Below are 18,625 nucleotides of genomic sequence, written 5' to 3'. Positions count from 1 at the left end.
ATCTTTCTCTCTCTCTCTCCTTTAATTAACTTTGAAAATGTTTGATTAAACTATTGATTGGCCATCAATGAAATAATTAGTAACAATCAATTTCATTTAAACTTCTTGTCTTTTTAATTTCATTGGTAATTAACGATTATAATCATTACTTAATCTCTTTACACATTTAGCAATCAAAATTAATTATTAACTGTCTACAATCAGTTTGTTATACTGTTATTTTTAAGATGCGATTGCTACTGGAATCGGGAGTAACCATTGTTTACATCTTCACCATTAACCAATAGATTCATGAGCACCGAGGTTCCTTGCATTGATGGCAGTGCTGTGAGAGAGAGAGAGAGAGTGAGTGAGTGAGTAGGGGTGGGGAATTATCATCATGAAAATCATGAGGAAAGGGAGAGAAAAAAGTAGAGAATAAAAAAAGAAACAAATTAGTTAATCAAGTATACACCCGATGTGATGGTTTGTCCTCAATTGACAAAATAAATTGAGAGAGTGATGAGAGAGAGAGAGAGAGAGAGAGAGAGAGAGAGAGAAAGGAAGATAAATCAGGAAGACAAAGATGAACAAGACAAATGACAATAGACATTTTCAAATAGTGATAATCATGACTGTTTCAATCTAAACATTTAAATTATCTTGTAGCATTAACCTGATATTTATCATGAGAAACAAAATAGAGAATCAGAAATCAATGATATCAGAAATGAGGAGATTATGATAAAGTTTCATCAGATAGATTTTACTTTATCCCATTTATACATAATACTTCATTAAAAGTGATTGATTAAACTTGATTGTGATTTAAATCACAGAATGAAAGATTAAGTAGGAGGAGATAAAGACTTGATGATGATACAGTGAAAAAAAGCACATCATTGTCAGACTTAATCTCTCCCTCTCTCTCATCAATGAGATCTTAAATTAGCAGAAATTGATAGTAACATGTCAACACATTTCAATATTGTTTCCTTTTCCGTTTTCAGCATCAATCTGTTTAATTACTTTTCCTCTTTTTTTTACTACACCATTAATCATTAATTAACCAAGTATTTAAGTAAAAATTTTCTTATTAACCTGAGAATGATTAAATATCAATTTCGTTACGTTGTTTGTTTACTTTTACTCTTTTCTTCATCATCATCATTATGATTATCCTCAAAACGATGATAACAATACTAATAACTTGCTCTCTCTCTCTCTCTCTCTCACTCTCTGTCTCTCTCTCTCAGTTTCTCTATCTCACTCCTCCTTCTTTGCTTCGCCTCTTCTCTTATGCTCATTGAATCTTGATTCGTATTTTTTTCCATCATGAGGCATCAAGTTGATGATGATTTTATTGATTAGTGAAAATGGAAGGAGAGAGAGAGAGAGAGAAAAAGATGATGAGAATGAAAAACTCACTTGAAGGCAATTTCATTCGCTTATAGTTATTCTCCATCGAGCTTTTTGAAGGAAGATAAGCCCTTTTCGGAGATGGTGTAGAGGAAGATGAAGATGCCGATGATGATGAATTGTAGGCCAACTTTCGAGCAATTTTAACGTAACTAGGTCCAAGTTTGGAGTAAACTGAGTCGGCCATGGTTCGATATTTTTTCATCTCCGAATCAAGGGTAAAATAATCAGATTTACGGTCAATTTCATTTCTGCTCATGTCACTGTGAAAGAAAACAAAAAGAAATATATATAAATTCAATGCAATGAAATAGAGAAAAAAGTTATTGAACAAATTAATTTGTTCTAATTAAAATCAATGCAACAATTAAAAAATAATCCACAAAGACCATGGTGAGATTGAGAGAGAAATCAAGTGAAATAGACAAAAAGAAAACTAGAACTCAGATAATTACTGAATCATCAGAAAAAAATGTTGCTATTTCACTCAATGAACATTCATCATAATTGTATTTCTCATGCATTAAATTCAATTACTATGAATTATATATAATAATGATACAAGGTGGTTCTCATTAATTTCTCTCCTTCTCCTCTTATTGGGTTAACAAATCATTAGATAAATGGCCGTAGGTAGACACATACAGATAATTATATCGATTCCATCTGATTGTAATTACATAATTAACAAACTAATCTCATTTTAAATTGTAACAAATTGGATGAGAATGAATTTTCATGATAAATCAACATGGTGATCGTTGATAAACAATTAATCGTATCAATAATAAGAGGTACCAGTTTCGTTTTCAAGGTTTTCAAGATTGTATAACCTGATTAGTGCCAATGATCATCATCATCATCATCATAATGATTAAAGGAGGGAAAAAAGGTAATAATGAAACAATCAAAATATTAACAATTTTACTCTTTAATCATTGATTATCAACTGATTCTAGTTAAATAAATAATAAACTTTGTAGACTTTACAAAGTTACTATTGTGAAACTGTAGGAAAACCAAGAATTGATGATTATGATGAATTCAACTAATTTAAAATGAATTTCAAATGAATGGAAAAATTTTTCAATGAGAAAGCAAAAGAAATGAAAAAGTTTGGCAACCATTTCATTAATCTAAATTATTTTTATCTTGCCTGATGATCTTTCCCGTTGATAACAATTAACATGTTCATTATTCATAATTAATGGTTTGTAGAGAGATACAAACAACATTAACACACACACACACAAGTAAATAACAACAATTTGACTAATTTGATTGTCTAATTAAATCTTTTAAATACTTACCAATTTTGGAGGTTATTTTGAGCGGATTTGATGATATCCTTTGTACCATTTGAATGGTTTGATGTTTTATTAATTGTTGAACGATTATTTTGTACTATAACGTAATTGGAATTGATTCGGCTGTTATTATTATCAACATTGGGTGTGGTAGTAGAGGTAGAAGTGGACGAGGAACAGGGTGAAATGGACAAGGGGCTTTTATTAGGCAGATTGGCCGAGTAATTGTGGAAGCGATTTCGAGATGCTGTTGCTGCGGCAATAGTAACAGCCGATTGTTGTTGTTGTTGTTGTTGTTGGTATTGATGGTTCTGTTGATGATACTGTATCGTTGATTGACTAATTGTCTGTTGTTTGTTATTATTACAATTAGAGCCCCCATTGGATAGAGTATAACAGTTTTTAAATGAAGTATCTTTTCCTTGTAGTAACATGGCCAGGTTACTATTTAAAAGGAAAGATTCATTGGCACGATTATTATTATTATTATCGTTGTTAATATCGGCGGATGAACAACCACCATTGGATGAATTGTTGACATTTGAAGAGGATAAACAAGACGGAGAAGTGGATATTGAATTATTCGTTGTTGTTGTTGTTGGTGTTGGTGTTGTTGTTGACGTTAATGACGTCGAAGATGATGAGGTTGTTGATGATGATGATGTTGAGCTTTTGTTGCTTACATTATCCTTTGTTACTGAGATTAAACGATAATCATCAATAGGAAAATGATTTGTTGATGAGGAAAGAAGCTCATCACTGTTAATCATATCATTTATATCATTGGAGTGAATAAATGTATCCCAAATTGATTCATCATTTGGTAGTAACGGAAATTCATCATCATAATGCCTTTGGATTATGGTTCTATCATTACGGCCACATCCTGATCGACCACCAAGTGAATCAAATTCATCTTCATCTTCCGGAGCAAAAGAACCACATAAATCTAGATCACTAGTTAATGTGCTATTACAGCTACTTGGTGGTGGTGAATCGCATAACGATGAAGGCCTTTTGGTATTCAATTGATGTGAATTACTGTTGATTGAACCTGATGTTAAGGTGAAATCAGGACTACTCGAGGTAAGACGGGATGAAGATACATAAAAGTTACTTGGTGAACTTGAAGATGAGCTTGAAGAGGACAGGGAGCAAAGATAATTATCACTTACAAGGCCACCAAGACCATTAGTAAAGGATAAAAATGGATCATTATGAAGTGGACTTGATGAACCATTGACTCCATGTCTATTATTATTATTATTCAGGGTCATACCTAAAAGTAGGTTACCAGTTGAGCTATTACATGTAACCCCTGATCCACCAGAGGATGGGCTACAAATAGATGATACATTATCATCATCTCCATCAATATCATCATCAGCCTCTTCGCCTGAGGTAAAATCACATTTGCTATTATAACCAGTTTCATGTTTCGTATTCATGGTTGATTCTTGGGGCAAAATTAAACCATTTTTAATCGATTTTCTTTTATTATCATCTTCTCTTTCACCATCATCGTTATTATCATCATTATCATCGTCATCGTCACCATCACCCTTACATGAGCCATTTACTTTCACTGAAGATGATGATGAAGTTACAGTTGATTTTGATGTTGATGGTATTGTTTCCGTTGTCAATTCATGTTGATTGATTATTGGTGTTTCTATCAAACGTTGATTACAAAGGAAATCACTTAAACTATTTGTATCACCGATACCGTTATCATCACCATTAACACAACCACCAGTTGTATCAATAGAGCCACGAGTTTCTGATGTAAGATCAACATCATCATCACATGAAAATTGAATCTCCTCTTCGGCTACAGCCGTTGGTATGAAAGGCAACAATTTACTATCCGTTGGTAGATAATCAGTAAAATTAAGAGTCTCATCATCATCATTATCATGCTGAGAATCAGTTACAATGTTACCATCACCATCATCTCCAGAATCACCATCATCAGCAACCGAAATAACATTTCCATCAATACCACAATCTACACTATTATTATTATTATCGTTAATATTTCTATCAACATTATCATCATCAACATTTGAGGTAACTGTTGTTGATGATCTTGAGGTATTAGTGATGGTTGATTGTAAACTTGATCCATCACAATTATTATTATTCTCATTGGGAAAAGAAACCATTAATTCAGATTGTTTAACATTGTTAGTTATTCCAGTCACTGCAATAATTGTTGATGTGTTTGTCGCTAATGGAGTAATCAGATCTTCATTTGATTTAATTACAGCAGACAAAGTTTCATCAATTGATTTTGTCTTTAAATCAGTAATTGTTACTGAAGATGAAATTGAACTTTTGCTTAGTCTATTTAAAGTTACTTTAGAGCAATAATCAGTACATTTTGATGATGGATTAGTTGTTGAAGCATCAGGAGAGGAAGATAAAATAATATTATCAACAATAATATCACTTTTACCTTCCAACATAACACAATCATCAATTGGATCACCTGAGTGATTACCAGAGACAATAGTTGTTGATGTTGTATCAGACGAAGCTGAAGATGAAGAAGTAGAACCAGAATTAGTAACGAAACCCATTTCTTTTAAAATATCTTCCATTGAGAAACCATCAAATGAGGGTAAAGGTCCAATCTCAAGGGGAACACAATAGTCTCCTGCTTGAGGAGCCAAGTGAGTTAAATCTTGTTCAGGATCACAAGCCTCAATATCAGATAAAACGGTTAAACCGAAATCATTATCATCATCACCGATGGGCATAAGAAAACCAGGGTTCATATCAGCCGTTCGAGGCGCAAAAATGGTCGCTGTTGCCGGTGTAGGTAAACTAGAACCGGCTAATGGTGTAAACAATATGGGTGTTGATGGTGATTGTTGTGATTGCTGTTGTAAGCAAGATGATGATTGAGCGCAATTAAATGTAGATGTTATTAATTCTGGTAATGGTTGGATTGGTACCGATTCAAGTTGCTCTCGATGATCAAGAAGTTGTGGTTGTCCTTGACTGCAAGGTTGTTGTTGTTGTTGTTGTTGTTGTTGGCAGTGTTGAAGATGATGATATTGCTGTTGTTGTTGTTGTTCTTGATTCTCCTCCTCTTCCGATTGTTGCTGTTGGTTAATCAAAGAGTTAACTTGAGAATAGCAAGATGATGGTGTCTGATCAATAACAAGAGTATTGAGTAAATTTTCTGATGTATTGATCAATATTCCACTAGGTAATTGGTAATCGGATAAGTTTGTGATAAATTGTTGATTATTGGTGCTTGTAATAAGTTGATGTTCCGGTTGTGGTTGTGGTTGTTGTCGACGTTGTTGTTGTGCTATGTCAAGGAGACTATTTTGGTTACTATTTGAGGTGTTGGTGTTACTATTATTATCAGAATTTGTAGTTAACGTAATACGTTTGCCTGTTGTTGATGTTGTATCAGTATTAGTATCAATTAGAGTTGACGCTGCCAATTTAATAAGAACATCATTAGTCTTGTCAACCAAATGATACGATTCCTTTTTCCTCTCTTGACATTGTTCTTCCGAGATAATCTCTTCTTGATTCTCGATTCCACTAATCATCGTGTGTGAGTGTAAATCATGAATTGATAATCAGTAGATAATCAAAAAAATATATATATATAGAGAGAGAGAGAGAGAAAGAAAGATAAAGATAAAGATATGAATGAGCAGCAGCAACAGCATTGGTTTAAGCAAGAACAGCAAGAAATGATGACAATCAGGAAATCATACAATCCAAGCATTTCCGGATGAATGCAAATCAATTCATCACGCATAATATAATATTAATACAATGGGAAAAAAATTGAATACCAAATAATAATAATGATAAGACAATAGAGGAGAGAGAGAGAGAGAGGAGATGATGATTATATGGAAAAAAAAAGAAACAAGAAAAAAGAGAAATTGAATGAAAATTGAAATACTAATAATGATCATTTCCATGCACACAAATGAATCATTAGTAAATTCAGTTAATTTCATGTAAATAGGGAGATAAATACAATGGGATAAGCTTTTATTCATCATGAAGAAAAGGGTGAAAATTGATGATGATCAACAAAATGAATGAGCTTCTAATGTGTTAACGATTTTCAATCGCCACCTATTGGGATCAACTAATTTCCCGTTAAATTTTCAATGACATTAATTTGCCTGCATTTTGATTGTTTAATTGTAATCAATTTAATTACTTAATTGGAATCCTCAGAGTGTATAAAAGGGGGAGTGAAAGAGAGAGCGAGAGAGACAGAGTGAGAGTGAGTATGCATAGTGAGATGTAAATGTGATTGGGAAAATTAAGAAGCAAAAAAGTAAAAGGGAAAACTGAGTCAAGGGAAAAGTGAGAGAAATTAAGAAAAGCGAATCAAGGAAATGCTAAAAGAAAACATGAACAATATCAATTTGGTATAAGAGAATTTCGATTTTCTCTCGTCCAACAATCAACACTAATCAAAGAGAGGAGAGAGAAAAAAACACTTAATTACCTGAGAGCGTAATTCACACAGACAACACTGATTGGCTGTTGTGTGTGATTGTCTGTTATCAACGTTGCTTGGGTTTGTATCCAAATATAACCACCTCGTTTAGCGAGTAATCGGTAATATCCAGTCTCAGATTGGCCTTTGGTGAACACTGAATCGGGAGAATGGGGAGAAAATATACACAGAGTGAGAAAGTGAGAGAGAGATTAAGGTCAGTAGAGAGAGAGGTAAATACACATACACACACAACAATTAGAATAAAAAAATAATTTAATTTAAAAAAAAAGAAACAAAAATGAAAACCAGAGAGAGAAAAAAAGGAAAAAATCAAAGGAAAAAAAAGTTGATCAAAAAGATGATGATGATGATGAGAAGGGTAGAGGACACACTATGAGAAAGTTGTACAGGGTGGAAATAAAATAACGGCAATTGGGTGGAGATTAAATTGCGCAACGTAGTAAATGGTAGACAGAGAGAGAGAGAGAGAGACAGAGGTGGTTTAATCGTAGTGGGAAAAAAGAGAAACATCAACAAATCCAGCAAACGATTAATGCGCAAGGGGAAAATGTTAAGCCCTGGATATGTTATATTCTTAACACCCTGTATGGTGAATGTGTATGTTTGTGAGTCGAGTAACAAACAGTTTTTACTTTTGATCTTTCTCACTTTTCTTGCACCATTATCATCATCTCTTCTCTCTCTCTCTCTCTCACTCTAATCTTACTCTTTCTTCATCATGTATCTCTCACTCTCACTCTTACTCTCCCTATTTTTTACATTCCCTCACTTTCTTTTTTATCTTCTTCTCTCTTTCTTTCATCCTCGTTCTCTTTCTATCTCTGTCTTTCTCTCTCTACCTTACAGGGTATTGTCAAAGTTTGTGTTCGATTTTGAATCAACCCACTTGAATGCGCAGAAACGATTCAATATCTTATATTCATTTGGTGAATATTCTTAAAAAATGAAATCAACGAGAGAGCAAAAAAAACTGACCAGAGTTTTTTTTCTTAACTGTCACCAATTCTCAAGATAAGTGGTCAACTCAATTTCGTTAGGAACACTAGAGTGAAACACTCTGTATATACCAAAGAGTCTCTCAATCGAGTTGACCACTTTTCCTCTCCCCCCATTTACGTAATCAACGAATTTATCAAATATTAATCTCCTTCTTAGTTGTTTTTTTTCTTCTACATCATCATCATCAAGTTAATCCTAATTTCTCTCTCTCTCTCTCTCTCTCACTCCCTCCCTCCCTCTCCCTCTCACTTTCTGTGTTAAAAGTTCATGGTTAAAATAATTGATGCTCATCATTTTGAAAGAAAGGGTGTCCCAGTTAAGATGTTATCCAAATAGGAGAAATGTGCAAATAGAATAGAACAAAAGTGAAATTATCTTAATCGAATATATTTACACACAAATAGTACTATTAATACGGAATGAATGAAGAACGAGAGAGAGAGAGAAAATCAATTGAGGCCTTGAGAAAATTCTAATTACCCAGTGACCAGAATTGACCATAACCAAAAGAAAAAAGCTCCTGGAAGAGGAAGGAAAATAAACTTATCTCTCATGGAGACGTCTCAGAAAAAAAGGACACCCTATCTTCATGTGGGGAGAATTATTTTCAGGGAGAAGATACAGAGAGGATATAAAGGGTATCTCAAAGTGTTCGAGTGAATGTAAAGAGGAGATGAATGAATGAAACACTGACCAGGGACGAAGATGAATGAGTTTAGATCAATGGATCTTCTTCCCTGGTCAGAAAATATTGAATATCCAGAGGATAGAAAAATGTGATCAATCATGAAAGAAACAAAATTGATTCACCATGAAATCGGTTAATTAATTAATCTACTGAGCTAAAAACAAACACACTGAACAAAACTGTTACTCTTTTCAAATTTAATCATAACTTCACATCTACAGTTAATTTTATCAAGATCAATCTTTTTATATTTATAAATTGTGAAGGGATAATAATAAAGGAAACACTTTTTTTTGGCGGATTAATTTAGATTAAGATTAACTTTGTTAATTAGCCAAAAAAAATGTCGCAAGTTTTAAAGGCGGGGAGGATTGAGGAAGAGAGAGAGAGAGAGAGGAGAAGTTTTTTTTTCTAAAATCGATTCTTGATTGACAAAGGAAAAAGAAAGAAGAAAAAAAAGTTCTCCTGAAATTTCAAACTATCAGAGTTTTCAATGAACATTCATGGCTATTCATTTAGATAAAGGGTATAGAGATTAGTTTATGGATTAAGTTATGAGGATTAAGAGTTTCAGTCAGAGAGAAGAGAGAGAGAGAAGGATAATTATTGTGAATCTGGAAAGAAAATTAAAGTTAATTTTCTGTTTCTCTGTTCAACCAGAATTTTACTTGGAAAACCCTGAACATGATGATGGGGAAAAGTCATGATGATAAAGGAGGAGTTATTAATTTGGATAATCTAAAAATACAACAATTCAACTTCTTGAGGCTATTTAAACGTTTCACTCTTAATCCATTGATAATAATCACTATTTTTTTTTGTTCTTTCAGACTCATATTGTTTTACTATCCACTTATAATGTTCAGATGATAATAGTGATTCCAGAGTAATCATGAGATGATTAGTGATTAGTCGGGGAAAAAACGATCTGAAGTAATCAGATTCATTTGATATCATTCACATTTCTTATGGATATTGATTTTGATTTACTTTTGTAAAATGAATGTAAATTCAAATCAAATGCATTTTGGATTAGCTTTTTTTTTGTCTGATTCTCTTGTCACATAATCGTTGATCGATTGAGGATTAAGGTAATGAGATGATTTGGTGGATTAAGATGAAAATTAATCTACGTACAAGTCTTGAAACAATCGCTTAGATTGAGACAATCTGATGCATGGAATAGATTGTATACCGATTTACCAAGTAGATCTTCCTGTTCGTAGCCAAGAACTTTGGTGAATCTTAAGAGAGAAAGAGAAGAAAAAAATATTCGATCAGTTGATTATTCGTAAATTAATTGGTTAAGCGTTTAAAGAAGTTAATTGTTGTCAATTGATTGAGAAAATGTTTCAACATCTAATTGTGTCGCTAACATTTAGAGAGGAATATCAACTTTTTTTTCCCTAGTTTTCTTTCAATTGAGATAATAATCAATATCTGAAGATTTTTCTTCTACAGGCCAAAGATCAAGTAAACGAGATATAACAATAATAATTATCCATATAAAATCTAACATAATTAAGAGATACACACACACAGAGAGAGACAAGACAAAAGTTGATTAGTTGAACAATTAAAGGCCAAAGAAGCAAAAAGAAAATTTCATCCAATTGAAAGATTTAAACACTAACCTCTCATCAATATCAGTGAATTTCATGTCGGGTGAATGGCGACTAAGAAACATTTGACCTGCTATTGGTCCGTCGATTTTGGTTGGACAGGCCAATGGTTCACCAGTAAGACAAAGGTAGCCAGTTGATTGATTACCAATCCAATGACCAGTTAGTTTGATAACTTTATAAGCAGCTGATTTGAGGTTAATCGTTTTCCCTTTACTGGTTATTGTACATTTGATACGAATAAGAAATGGACTTGGAATTGAACCAGATTTATTGGTTAGTACATCTCGAATGTCATTATGGTCACAAGGATGGGTGAATTCAAATATCATGGTACCAAGAAGGTCAATCTGCTTTAATCCAAGATATTTTTCAACATTTTCCGATATATAGGGTATATGACCATCCGAAGTTAAAACGATTAGGAAAGCATCAATGAGGAAAGTATCAATTAGATCAAAAATGTCGATTGTTTTATCAAAAGATGATAGAATGTCGTGTTTGAATCTGGTTATCTCGAAATTACACTTTTCCATTAGATCTCGGGTTCGGATTAAGCTGATAGCAAGTCTCATGGTCGATGCTTTGTCAATTGTTTGGTGTAAGGGTAAAAGGGCGCTCATCTCGGTGAATATCTCAGATTCACGGCTTCGTCTCGCTCGCGCCGCATATCTCGACTTTTCCTTACGCTTTTCAGAGTTTTTCCTCCGAGTAGTTGGCTGCATGTTTCAGGCTTTCAAATCATCACCATCTCTCTCTCTATATTTATATATATATATCAATCTTTTTCTCTCTAAATTTGCTATAAGCAAAATTTAAAGAAATTCAATATAAAATTGGACAAAAAAGGAAGAAAAAAATCAACAGAAAATGAAGACTATATAAAAAAAAGCTGGTTTTATATATCAGGAGAGAAGAGAAAAAAAAACCAACTCTTTAGGTGAGAGTATTTTTTTTCCCTTTACGATGTAATTCACTTTTTCTTTTATTTAGAAAATTGATCAACACATTTACTTATAATATTTCAATTTTGGCACTAATTTAGATAAACAGAGTAAATAATAAAAACCAAGATAATCAATTTAATTAGGACACTAATTAAAAAAAAAGACGTAACTTTAATTTGTTTATTGGTTTGTGAATCTCCAGGTTGTTGTTGTTGTTTTTCAGATTCTTTCATAAGTTTATTGAAGCTTTAACAGCGACCTCAGGGGAGGTTTCGATGAATTAATATTCATCGTTTCCGGCAATTACAACCGTACAAAGGATTGGGAAAAAAGGACATGGTAATTGTTGGGGTTGGGAAGAGAGGAAATTGATGAGAGTGGGTAAAATTTAAGGTTACAGTAATAGAATACATGATCTTTTAAGTTCCCCTAAGGTCGTTATTACAAATTCAATGATTGAAGTGTATGAAGTTATATTATTTTTGTTGAGTTTAAAGTTCAGGTTAAAATGTTGATCCATTTCCAAATCTTTTGCCGCACTGTTTATTATTTCTGGACAGGTAAGTGGATGATGATCCATTGAACAACATTTAAAATTCAGAATTCGCAATTGATAATTTTCGAAGTGATGTATTAGCTTATGGTAAGATATTTTTTCAGCATAACCAAATTCGTTGAATAGACATTCGTGTGCAGGGAATATTGATGCTATTGCATCTCCGTTGTTTCTTAGCCATTTCACCAATTCAGTTCGAATTTCCAATTTGTTCTCCTCTTGCCATTGATTTGTTGATGTCCAGTTTGTATTAATATTCTCTTTTCTCATTGGTGTAAATTCATATTTAATACAATCACCATAGGTCCATTGCCATGTTAAATCCTTAAATTGATCCATTATCGCGAACGTGTCGTTGACATAATTCGATTTCGAATCCACCGTTAGTTTCAATTTGTTTGGAATAATAATGAGATTTTCCATCTTTTCTCGTTTCAGGAACTCTAATTGTGCATGAATCATTAAAAGATAGTTTTCCCATTGTGTTTTCTTTTCATAAACGTAACCATTGACATTGAATGGGCCAACACCTATTGTTATTTGGTCAGTGTCGAGATGATATTCAACTGAACGTGGAACTGGATCTTCCACAAATCTCGACATCAACTGTTTCTTATTCTGGCGATCAATTTGTGGTAAGGCTTTCGAGTCATTCAGAACGTAATCTGAGTGAATTTTACTGTTGACACTTCTGTTCGAAAATAGCCAGGCTTCAAGCCACATATTTTCTAAAATGTGTCCCATGTTATAAAAGCTCCAAATTGCTGCTCCTGATGTAGTTGAACTTTCTATTATTGATGTTGTCGAGTTCAGCAATTGAAAAATCTTAACAAATGTATTCTTTGATTCCAAGAAAATTGAGTATCCGATCGCTCTTATTTTGGGATATATGATGTTGCTCAATATCAGCTTTTTTATTTTTACCGGTAACGTGGCCATGGTTAACTGTGGGCATCTAAATGATGATGATAATTTGGCTCGAAGATCATCAATCACTTTCTTTATATCCGTGAATTTGAATGGTACAAAGAAATAGTATCCAAGAAATTTCATCTCTCTGAAATTACCTTCATACCTTTTCGATTTTTCCAAATTCAATTCCAGGTTGATATTCTTTAGATGTTCCTTAACGTCCTCAACTATCATTTCTTCATCGTCTTTTCTCTCTATTATTATCAAAAGATCATCTGCATAGGCCACGATATTAATTCCCCTGCTTCTCAGGCTTTGTATTTGTTCACTCAATGCCAACACATATAATAATGGGCCTGAAGATGATCCTTGAGGAGTTCCTATTGATTCTTGAAAGTACATTCGACTTCTATCGATATTAAATGTAGTCCACCTATTCGATCCAAACGATTGTACAAGTGAGGCCAAATCTTCTTGTTTTTCTCTCATTGATGACACCAATCTTCGCAAAGATACTTTATCGAACGCCGACGAAACATCTAATATTAGTATTCTTATGTTCGACCAATTGGTTTCAAATGACATTTTCAATATTAGCTTTTCTCTGTTTGCATTTTTTACGAACGCAAATTGTGTCTCCGGTGGTATGTTTTCGTCGCAATAATTTAACAACCTGTAGCTTAAAATTTTATCCACCGTCTTGAATAAATAATTCGGCGACCTGACCATCCTTACTTTGTTGGTATTTTGTTTTGGTACGAAACCACCACCTAATATTCGTAGACACTCTGGTATATAAGAGATTTCGAATATTTGATTCACTATTGATCTCAATAATAAATCATTCCTTTCTCTGAATTTAATCCATTTTTTCTTTTCAAAACCATCCGCTCCCAATGATGATCGAAATCTCTTCGTATCTTTGAATGATTGAGCCCATTCCTCGTCCGATATTTTTCCTTCAACAAAATTCGCATCGGCATCGTTAAATATCGGTTTATTTTTACTGAATTCCATCAATTGTGATTCGATTGACGCTCTATATCGGCCATGAAATTCCGTGTCGCACAAAATGTAAGGATTGTCGTCTCTTCTGATGTTTGATATTATTTGCCAGAAGCTTTTTTGTTTCAAATTCGATAATTTATCATGTTTTTGTCGTAATTGTTTTATTTCTTCATTCGATTTTAATTTTCGAATTTTTCGGCGGTAACTCGACGATGTAAAAGATTCCGTGGTATTGACCCATTTTCCATTTTTTCTCGGGAAGTTTACCACTTCGTTTATCGCCTTGATGAGTGGAGATTCAGCTGTTAAAATATTAGATGGATGAACTGGTTCCTCTATCTCTATCTCTAATTTTAATTTCCTTAATTTCAACCTCCAGGTCGATCTCGGAGATTCACCATTCATAGAAAACACGGTCATGGTTAAAATATTGTGGTCTGATTGTGTCTTTATTATTCCTGATTTCAAGAGAATCCATTCATCGGTGAACAATTGACAATCAATATATGTCCGTAAATCAGCTCGTTGAAATGTAAAATTTTCGATGATTGGTTTATGAGCGGATCTAAATTTACCAGGCCAAATTTCCTGACAATGAGTATTAAACTTGACCACTCGTGGTGACCATAATGAGCACTCCGCATTTAAATCTCCGCAAAACAATATTGGACCTTTTATTGACTTGATCAATTCACTGATCTCCATGAAAAATTTGGCGTTTACACTCATGTGTCTGTAGGCTGCGATCAAATAATAATATTTGTTGTTGATTATTAGTTTGATGGCTAACACATTATCCATTTTAATGTTGAGGTTAGTCCATACAAATTTAGAGGGAATCACCAAGCATGTATGATGATTTATTAATATTTTCTTGTCCATGAACTCGATCACTTTGGATTTGACTATTTTCCCTTGTTCCAGTTGATCCGCTTTATCCGCTATACGAAACGATATCCAAGTTGGAGAGATTTCATTTATTGATATTATCGCGTCTTTATTGCGTTCGTCGCTGATGATATTGTTCATTTTTTCCCAACACTTATTCACATTCCAATGAACTAAATTCAACATGATTGCTTTTTGACGCTATCATGATCACTTCCTGGCGGTAAATGACCGGAAGGGGAGGAGTTTGGCAAAAAAAGCACGCGAAACTTAAAATACTATAAATATGAATGTTAATTCTGATGATTATTCATTAGATTGCGTTTTTTTTTTGTTACTCTTGTTTTATTAATAATTTGTCATAATGCCTATTCTTTCTAAAAATATTAAGAGCCCTGATTATTCATCTTTCTTTATTTGTGCTATTTGTAACAATTTAGCTCTTGATCCTCGTGTTCACGATGGCGGAAATAGAAGAGTTTTTTGTACTAAAGTTTTTTGTAGCACTTGTTGCTACCCTCGATCGGCTAATAATACTTTCTTTCGATACAATGAACGCTATCGAAAAATGGAAACTAAATGTCCTATTTCTAATTGTTGTTATGACTTCCGTGATCCATATTTTCGATATCTTGGTTCATTCGAACAGCAAATGTATAATAATATTGTTGTTCATTGTGATTTGTGTCAACGGGATTTAAAGGTACAAGTTTTTATTTCTCATCATAATGGTTGTAAACAAGCTCATAGTCGAGGTGGAATCAACTTCTTTATTAATAATATCAATATTAATAATAATTCTCCTCCACCGAAAACCTTCACTGAGATGTTGATGACCCAAAAAAATGAGCTAATGTCCAGTTACAATTTTCATGAATCATTGAAGGAAAAAGCTATTCTTTATGGTGATTTGCCATCAGATTCTCCCATAGTGCTCAATGTCCGATTTACCAAGGCTGTTCCAAAAATTGTTACATCCAGAGATCAATCAGCCATTGATTTAATCAATAAATTACGAGATCGATCTGATGAGCGTCCAGCATTGTTCCATCAAACAATTTACCACCGTTGGTGATTTTATTGATACTTTGCCGGTAAACGCTCCTTTAAACTTGGTTAGAGGAAATCCACGAAATAATAATATCGAGTACCAGCTTCGTTTAAAATGTTTGGGCAGATATCGGCGAGAGATTACTGATTCAGTAAATAATACACAAGCGGAAACTTCCATTGACGCTATTGGAGCTGTTGCTGAAAATGTTGTTGATCTTGTGAATGATGATGATCTGTTAGAAGCTTAAAGAAAGAAGTAAATGTTTTTTTTTTGATAATAATTAAGTTTGAATTTTAGAACAGAGTGTTGAATTTAAGGAAAAGAATTAATGTAGAGTGAGAAAAGTAATAATAATATGAAATTGTTCAGTCTAATTTCTTGATGTATTCATGATCCTTATTAATATTCTATTAACAAGTAACCAAATTGGATGATTTGTAATAATTAAACTTCATTCATTAATTTTTGTGAATGATTCGTTATTTATCCTCAATCGTATCTATTAAAAAGAAAATAAAAGTTATAGTTTAATCTTCATTCTATTGTGATTATTGATGTTATTTGTCTACCTTCAGTTCATTCCCTCATGATCCATTGATAGTCGTAATTGACTAGTTGGATCGCTTGTCTCAATCTTTTTTGATATTCTTGACATTCCCAATCAAATGGTGTGTGATTAATATTGGGATTACCTTTTTGTTTACATACGTCACATTGATATGATTGAGGTTGATTTTTAACTCCACAGGTTTTACTGTCGTGTGAACCAGTGCAATATTGGCAGCGAAGTTGATTTTTGCACATTTTAGCGATGTGTTCATAAGAAAAGCAGCGATAGCACATGCGAACATGAAAAAAATCGGTGATTATTATTTCTTTGAAATCGTAAAAAAATTTTCCTCTTCTTTCTTGTACGAAATCACGTATTCTTGGTGTTATGCTGATGATAATATCGGTTTTTCTTATCGGTCTATTTACTAGGCGATGAACAAATGACCAATTGCCTTTTCCACCCGCTCCGTTTTGGATCATTATCTCATCCACCAATTTAACTGCTTCTTCATCTGTCTCAATAATTTTTGGGATTTTTGCCATTTTTACCTTGGGATCGTAACAACTCGGTTTTTTAATAATGAGATCTGAACGCCACTCCAATAGCGATTTCCGAGCCAGTTGTATATCTTGTAGATCTGAACATACAACTCGTACGGCATCTCTACCACGTATTATTCTGGCTGGAAACGCTTCCAGTGCTTTCGATTTCAGTGCTTGAGATATTTCAACCAGCAATTTAAATGGTGGAATCGATGGGTGATTTATCAATATTAATGGTTCCATTAATGCGGTCGACCAGGGTTTCCATTTATCAGGTATTGGTTTATCCTCTACCCGATGAAACACTTTTTTTACTTTTCTGACGTTGTCTAATCTGACTTTTACATTTTCTCGGTGAAGGTCGATAGTTCCAAATTTTCTCTTCAGTTGTCTCTCTGGTTGATCCGAATCAATATCCATAACTGCCTCTTCTTCCAGTTGTTCATCATTTAAATCATCTTCGTCAATAACTGTTGTCTTTGGTAATTGAATACCAGATATCGATGGAATGGATATTTCATCATCTTTTCTCCACGAAGGACCTGGTTCATCTGATGTTTTATTTATTAACTCAGATATTTCTGAGTCCCCAGTTACTGATTCACATGGAGACACAATATCACTTCTCGAGTAGGTGTTAATCGGTTCTTTTTCAATTGTTGTAACTGGAGGAGTTCGGACAAATTTATCTTCTGAAAAAGATTTTATGATGTCGACTTCCGCTTCCAAGAGATTCAGCTTTTCCATATTGTCCCTAGCATATGTAATAATATGGGACATCTTTCCAATTGCCGATTGACTGATTGAAATAGTTTTCTTCTCAAGTTCTTCATAAACTGTTGAAATGTTCCTTATTATTGTTGTCAATTCTCTGGTCGGAATCTTCGCGATTTCCGTAAAATAATCTTTCCGTGTCGGAACCCGGTTGTTTATTTTTCTCACAAATTTGTCTATGTTTAATTCAGACATATTTCGAATTCTAAAGATCGAGAAAAAGGAAAATAGTTAATGTTAATATTGATTTTTCATTTGATTTGTAAACTTGTTGAACAAGGTTCATGTTTAAACTGTTGGTCATCAGACCGCACCCAAAGGGTAATATTTAACTTGGATATATGTCTTTTATTTATTGTTTTTTCTTTTTCTTACCTTTTATTTTTTGATCCTTACACCTTCACAAACACTTTAAATCCAAATTAGATCAATTAGAAAACTTTGATTGTTAAAATTAACGAAATAATTATTAGGAACCAAAATTAACACTTCATAAGCCTAAGCTTAGATTCGCCCGAATGTGTCGCCATCTATTGAATAGATTAATAAACTATTCGATCTTTGAATTTCTTATTAATTTTTTTTTCTTTTTTATCACAATTAGTTAATTGTTTGATCCTCTGGAGAAAAATTGAAATGATTTACCACAATTAGCTCAATCAATTGATTGAAAAATAATCTCATTTATATTGTCTTATTTATATGAACAATGAACTACAATCAATAAATTGTTGTTGTTGCTTTTTTCATTGTATTTATCACTAATTGTTATCAATCAAATGATTTATTTAAATTATTATTAACAATTGAATTTGATTGTGATCCAATCTATTGGCTTTTAATCAAATAAGTCACGTAAATGAA

The 18,625-nt window shown here is 33.1% G+C and overlaps 2 protein-coding genes across 2 annotated transcripts; both read right to left on the bottom strand.

Moving 5' to 3' along the window:
• Positions 1 to 90: 90 nt before the first annotated feature.
• On the bottom strand, positions 91 to 11,683 carry LOC128395602 (serine-rich adhesin for platelets-like). Its single transcript, XM_053356056.1, has 6 exons — positions 10,540 to 11,683; positions 10,043 to 10,149; positions 7,204 to 7,351; positions 2,709 to 6,269; positions 1,408 to 1,661; positions 91 to 325 (listed from the first exon to the last, which is right to left on the bottom strand). The coding sequence occupies exons 1-6, from the start codon at positions 11,250 to 11,252 to the stop codon at positions 237 to 239; spliced, it is 4,872 nt and encodes a 1,623-aa protein (XP_053212031.1). The 5' UTR covers positions 11,253 to 11,683; the 3' UTR covers positions 91 to 236.
• Positions 11,684 to 16,215: 4,532 nt separating this feature from the next.
• On the bottom strand, positions 16,216 to 18,330 carry LOC128395378 (uncharacterized). The gene is made up of 3 exons (XM_053355796.1): positions 18,137 to 18,330; positions 16,462 to 17,966; positions 16,216 to 16,391 (listed from the first exon to the last, which is right to left on the bottom strand). The coding sequence occupies exon 2, from the start codon at positions 17,954 to 17,956 to the stop codon at positions 16,469 to 16,471; it is 1,488 nt and encodes a 495-aa protein (XP_053211771.1). The 5' UTR covers positions 17,957 to 17,966; positions 18,137 to 18,330; the 3' UTR covers positions 16,216 to 16,391; positions 16,462 to 16,468.
• Positions 18,331 to 18,625: the final 295 nt, after the last annotated feature.

The sequence above is a fragment of the Panonychus citri genome, unplaced genomic scaffold, assembly GCF_014898815.1.
Source record: "Panonychus citri isolate SS breed McGregor unplaced genomic scaffold, ASM1489881v1 Contig00141, whole genome shotgun sequence".
Classification (NCBI taxonomy): domain Eukaryota; kingdom Metazoa; phylum Arthropoda; class Arachnida; order Trombidiformes; family Tetranychidae; genus Panonychus; species Panonychus citri.
The sequence above is the reverse complement of the archived record's forward strand: the minus strand, read 5'-3'. Positions and strand labels throughout refer to the sequence as shown.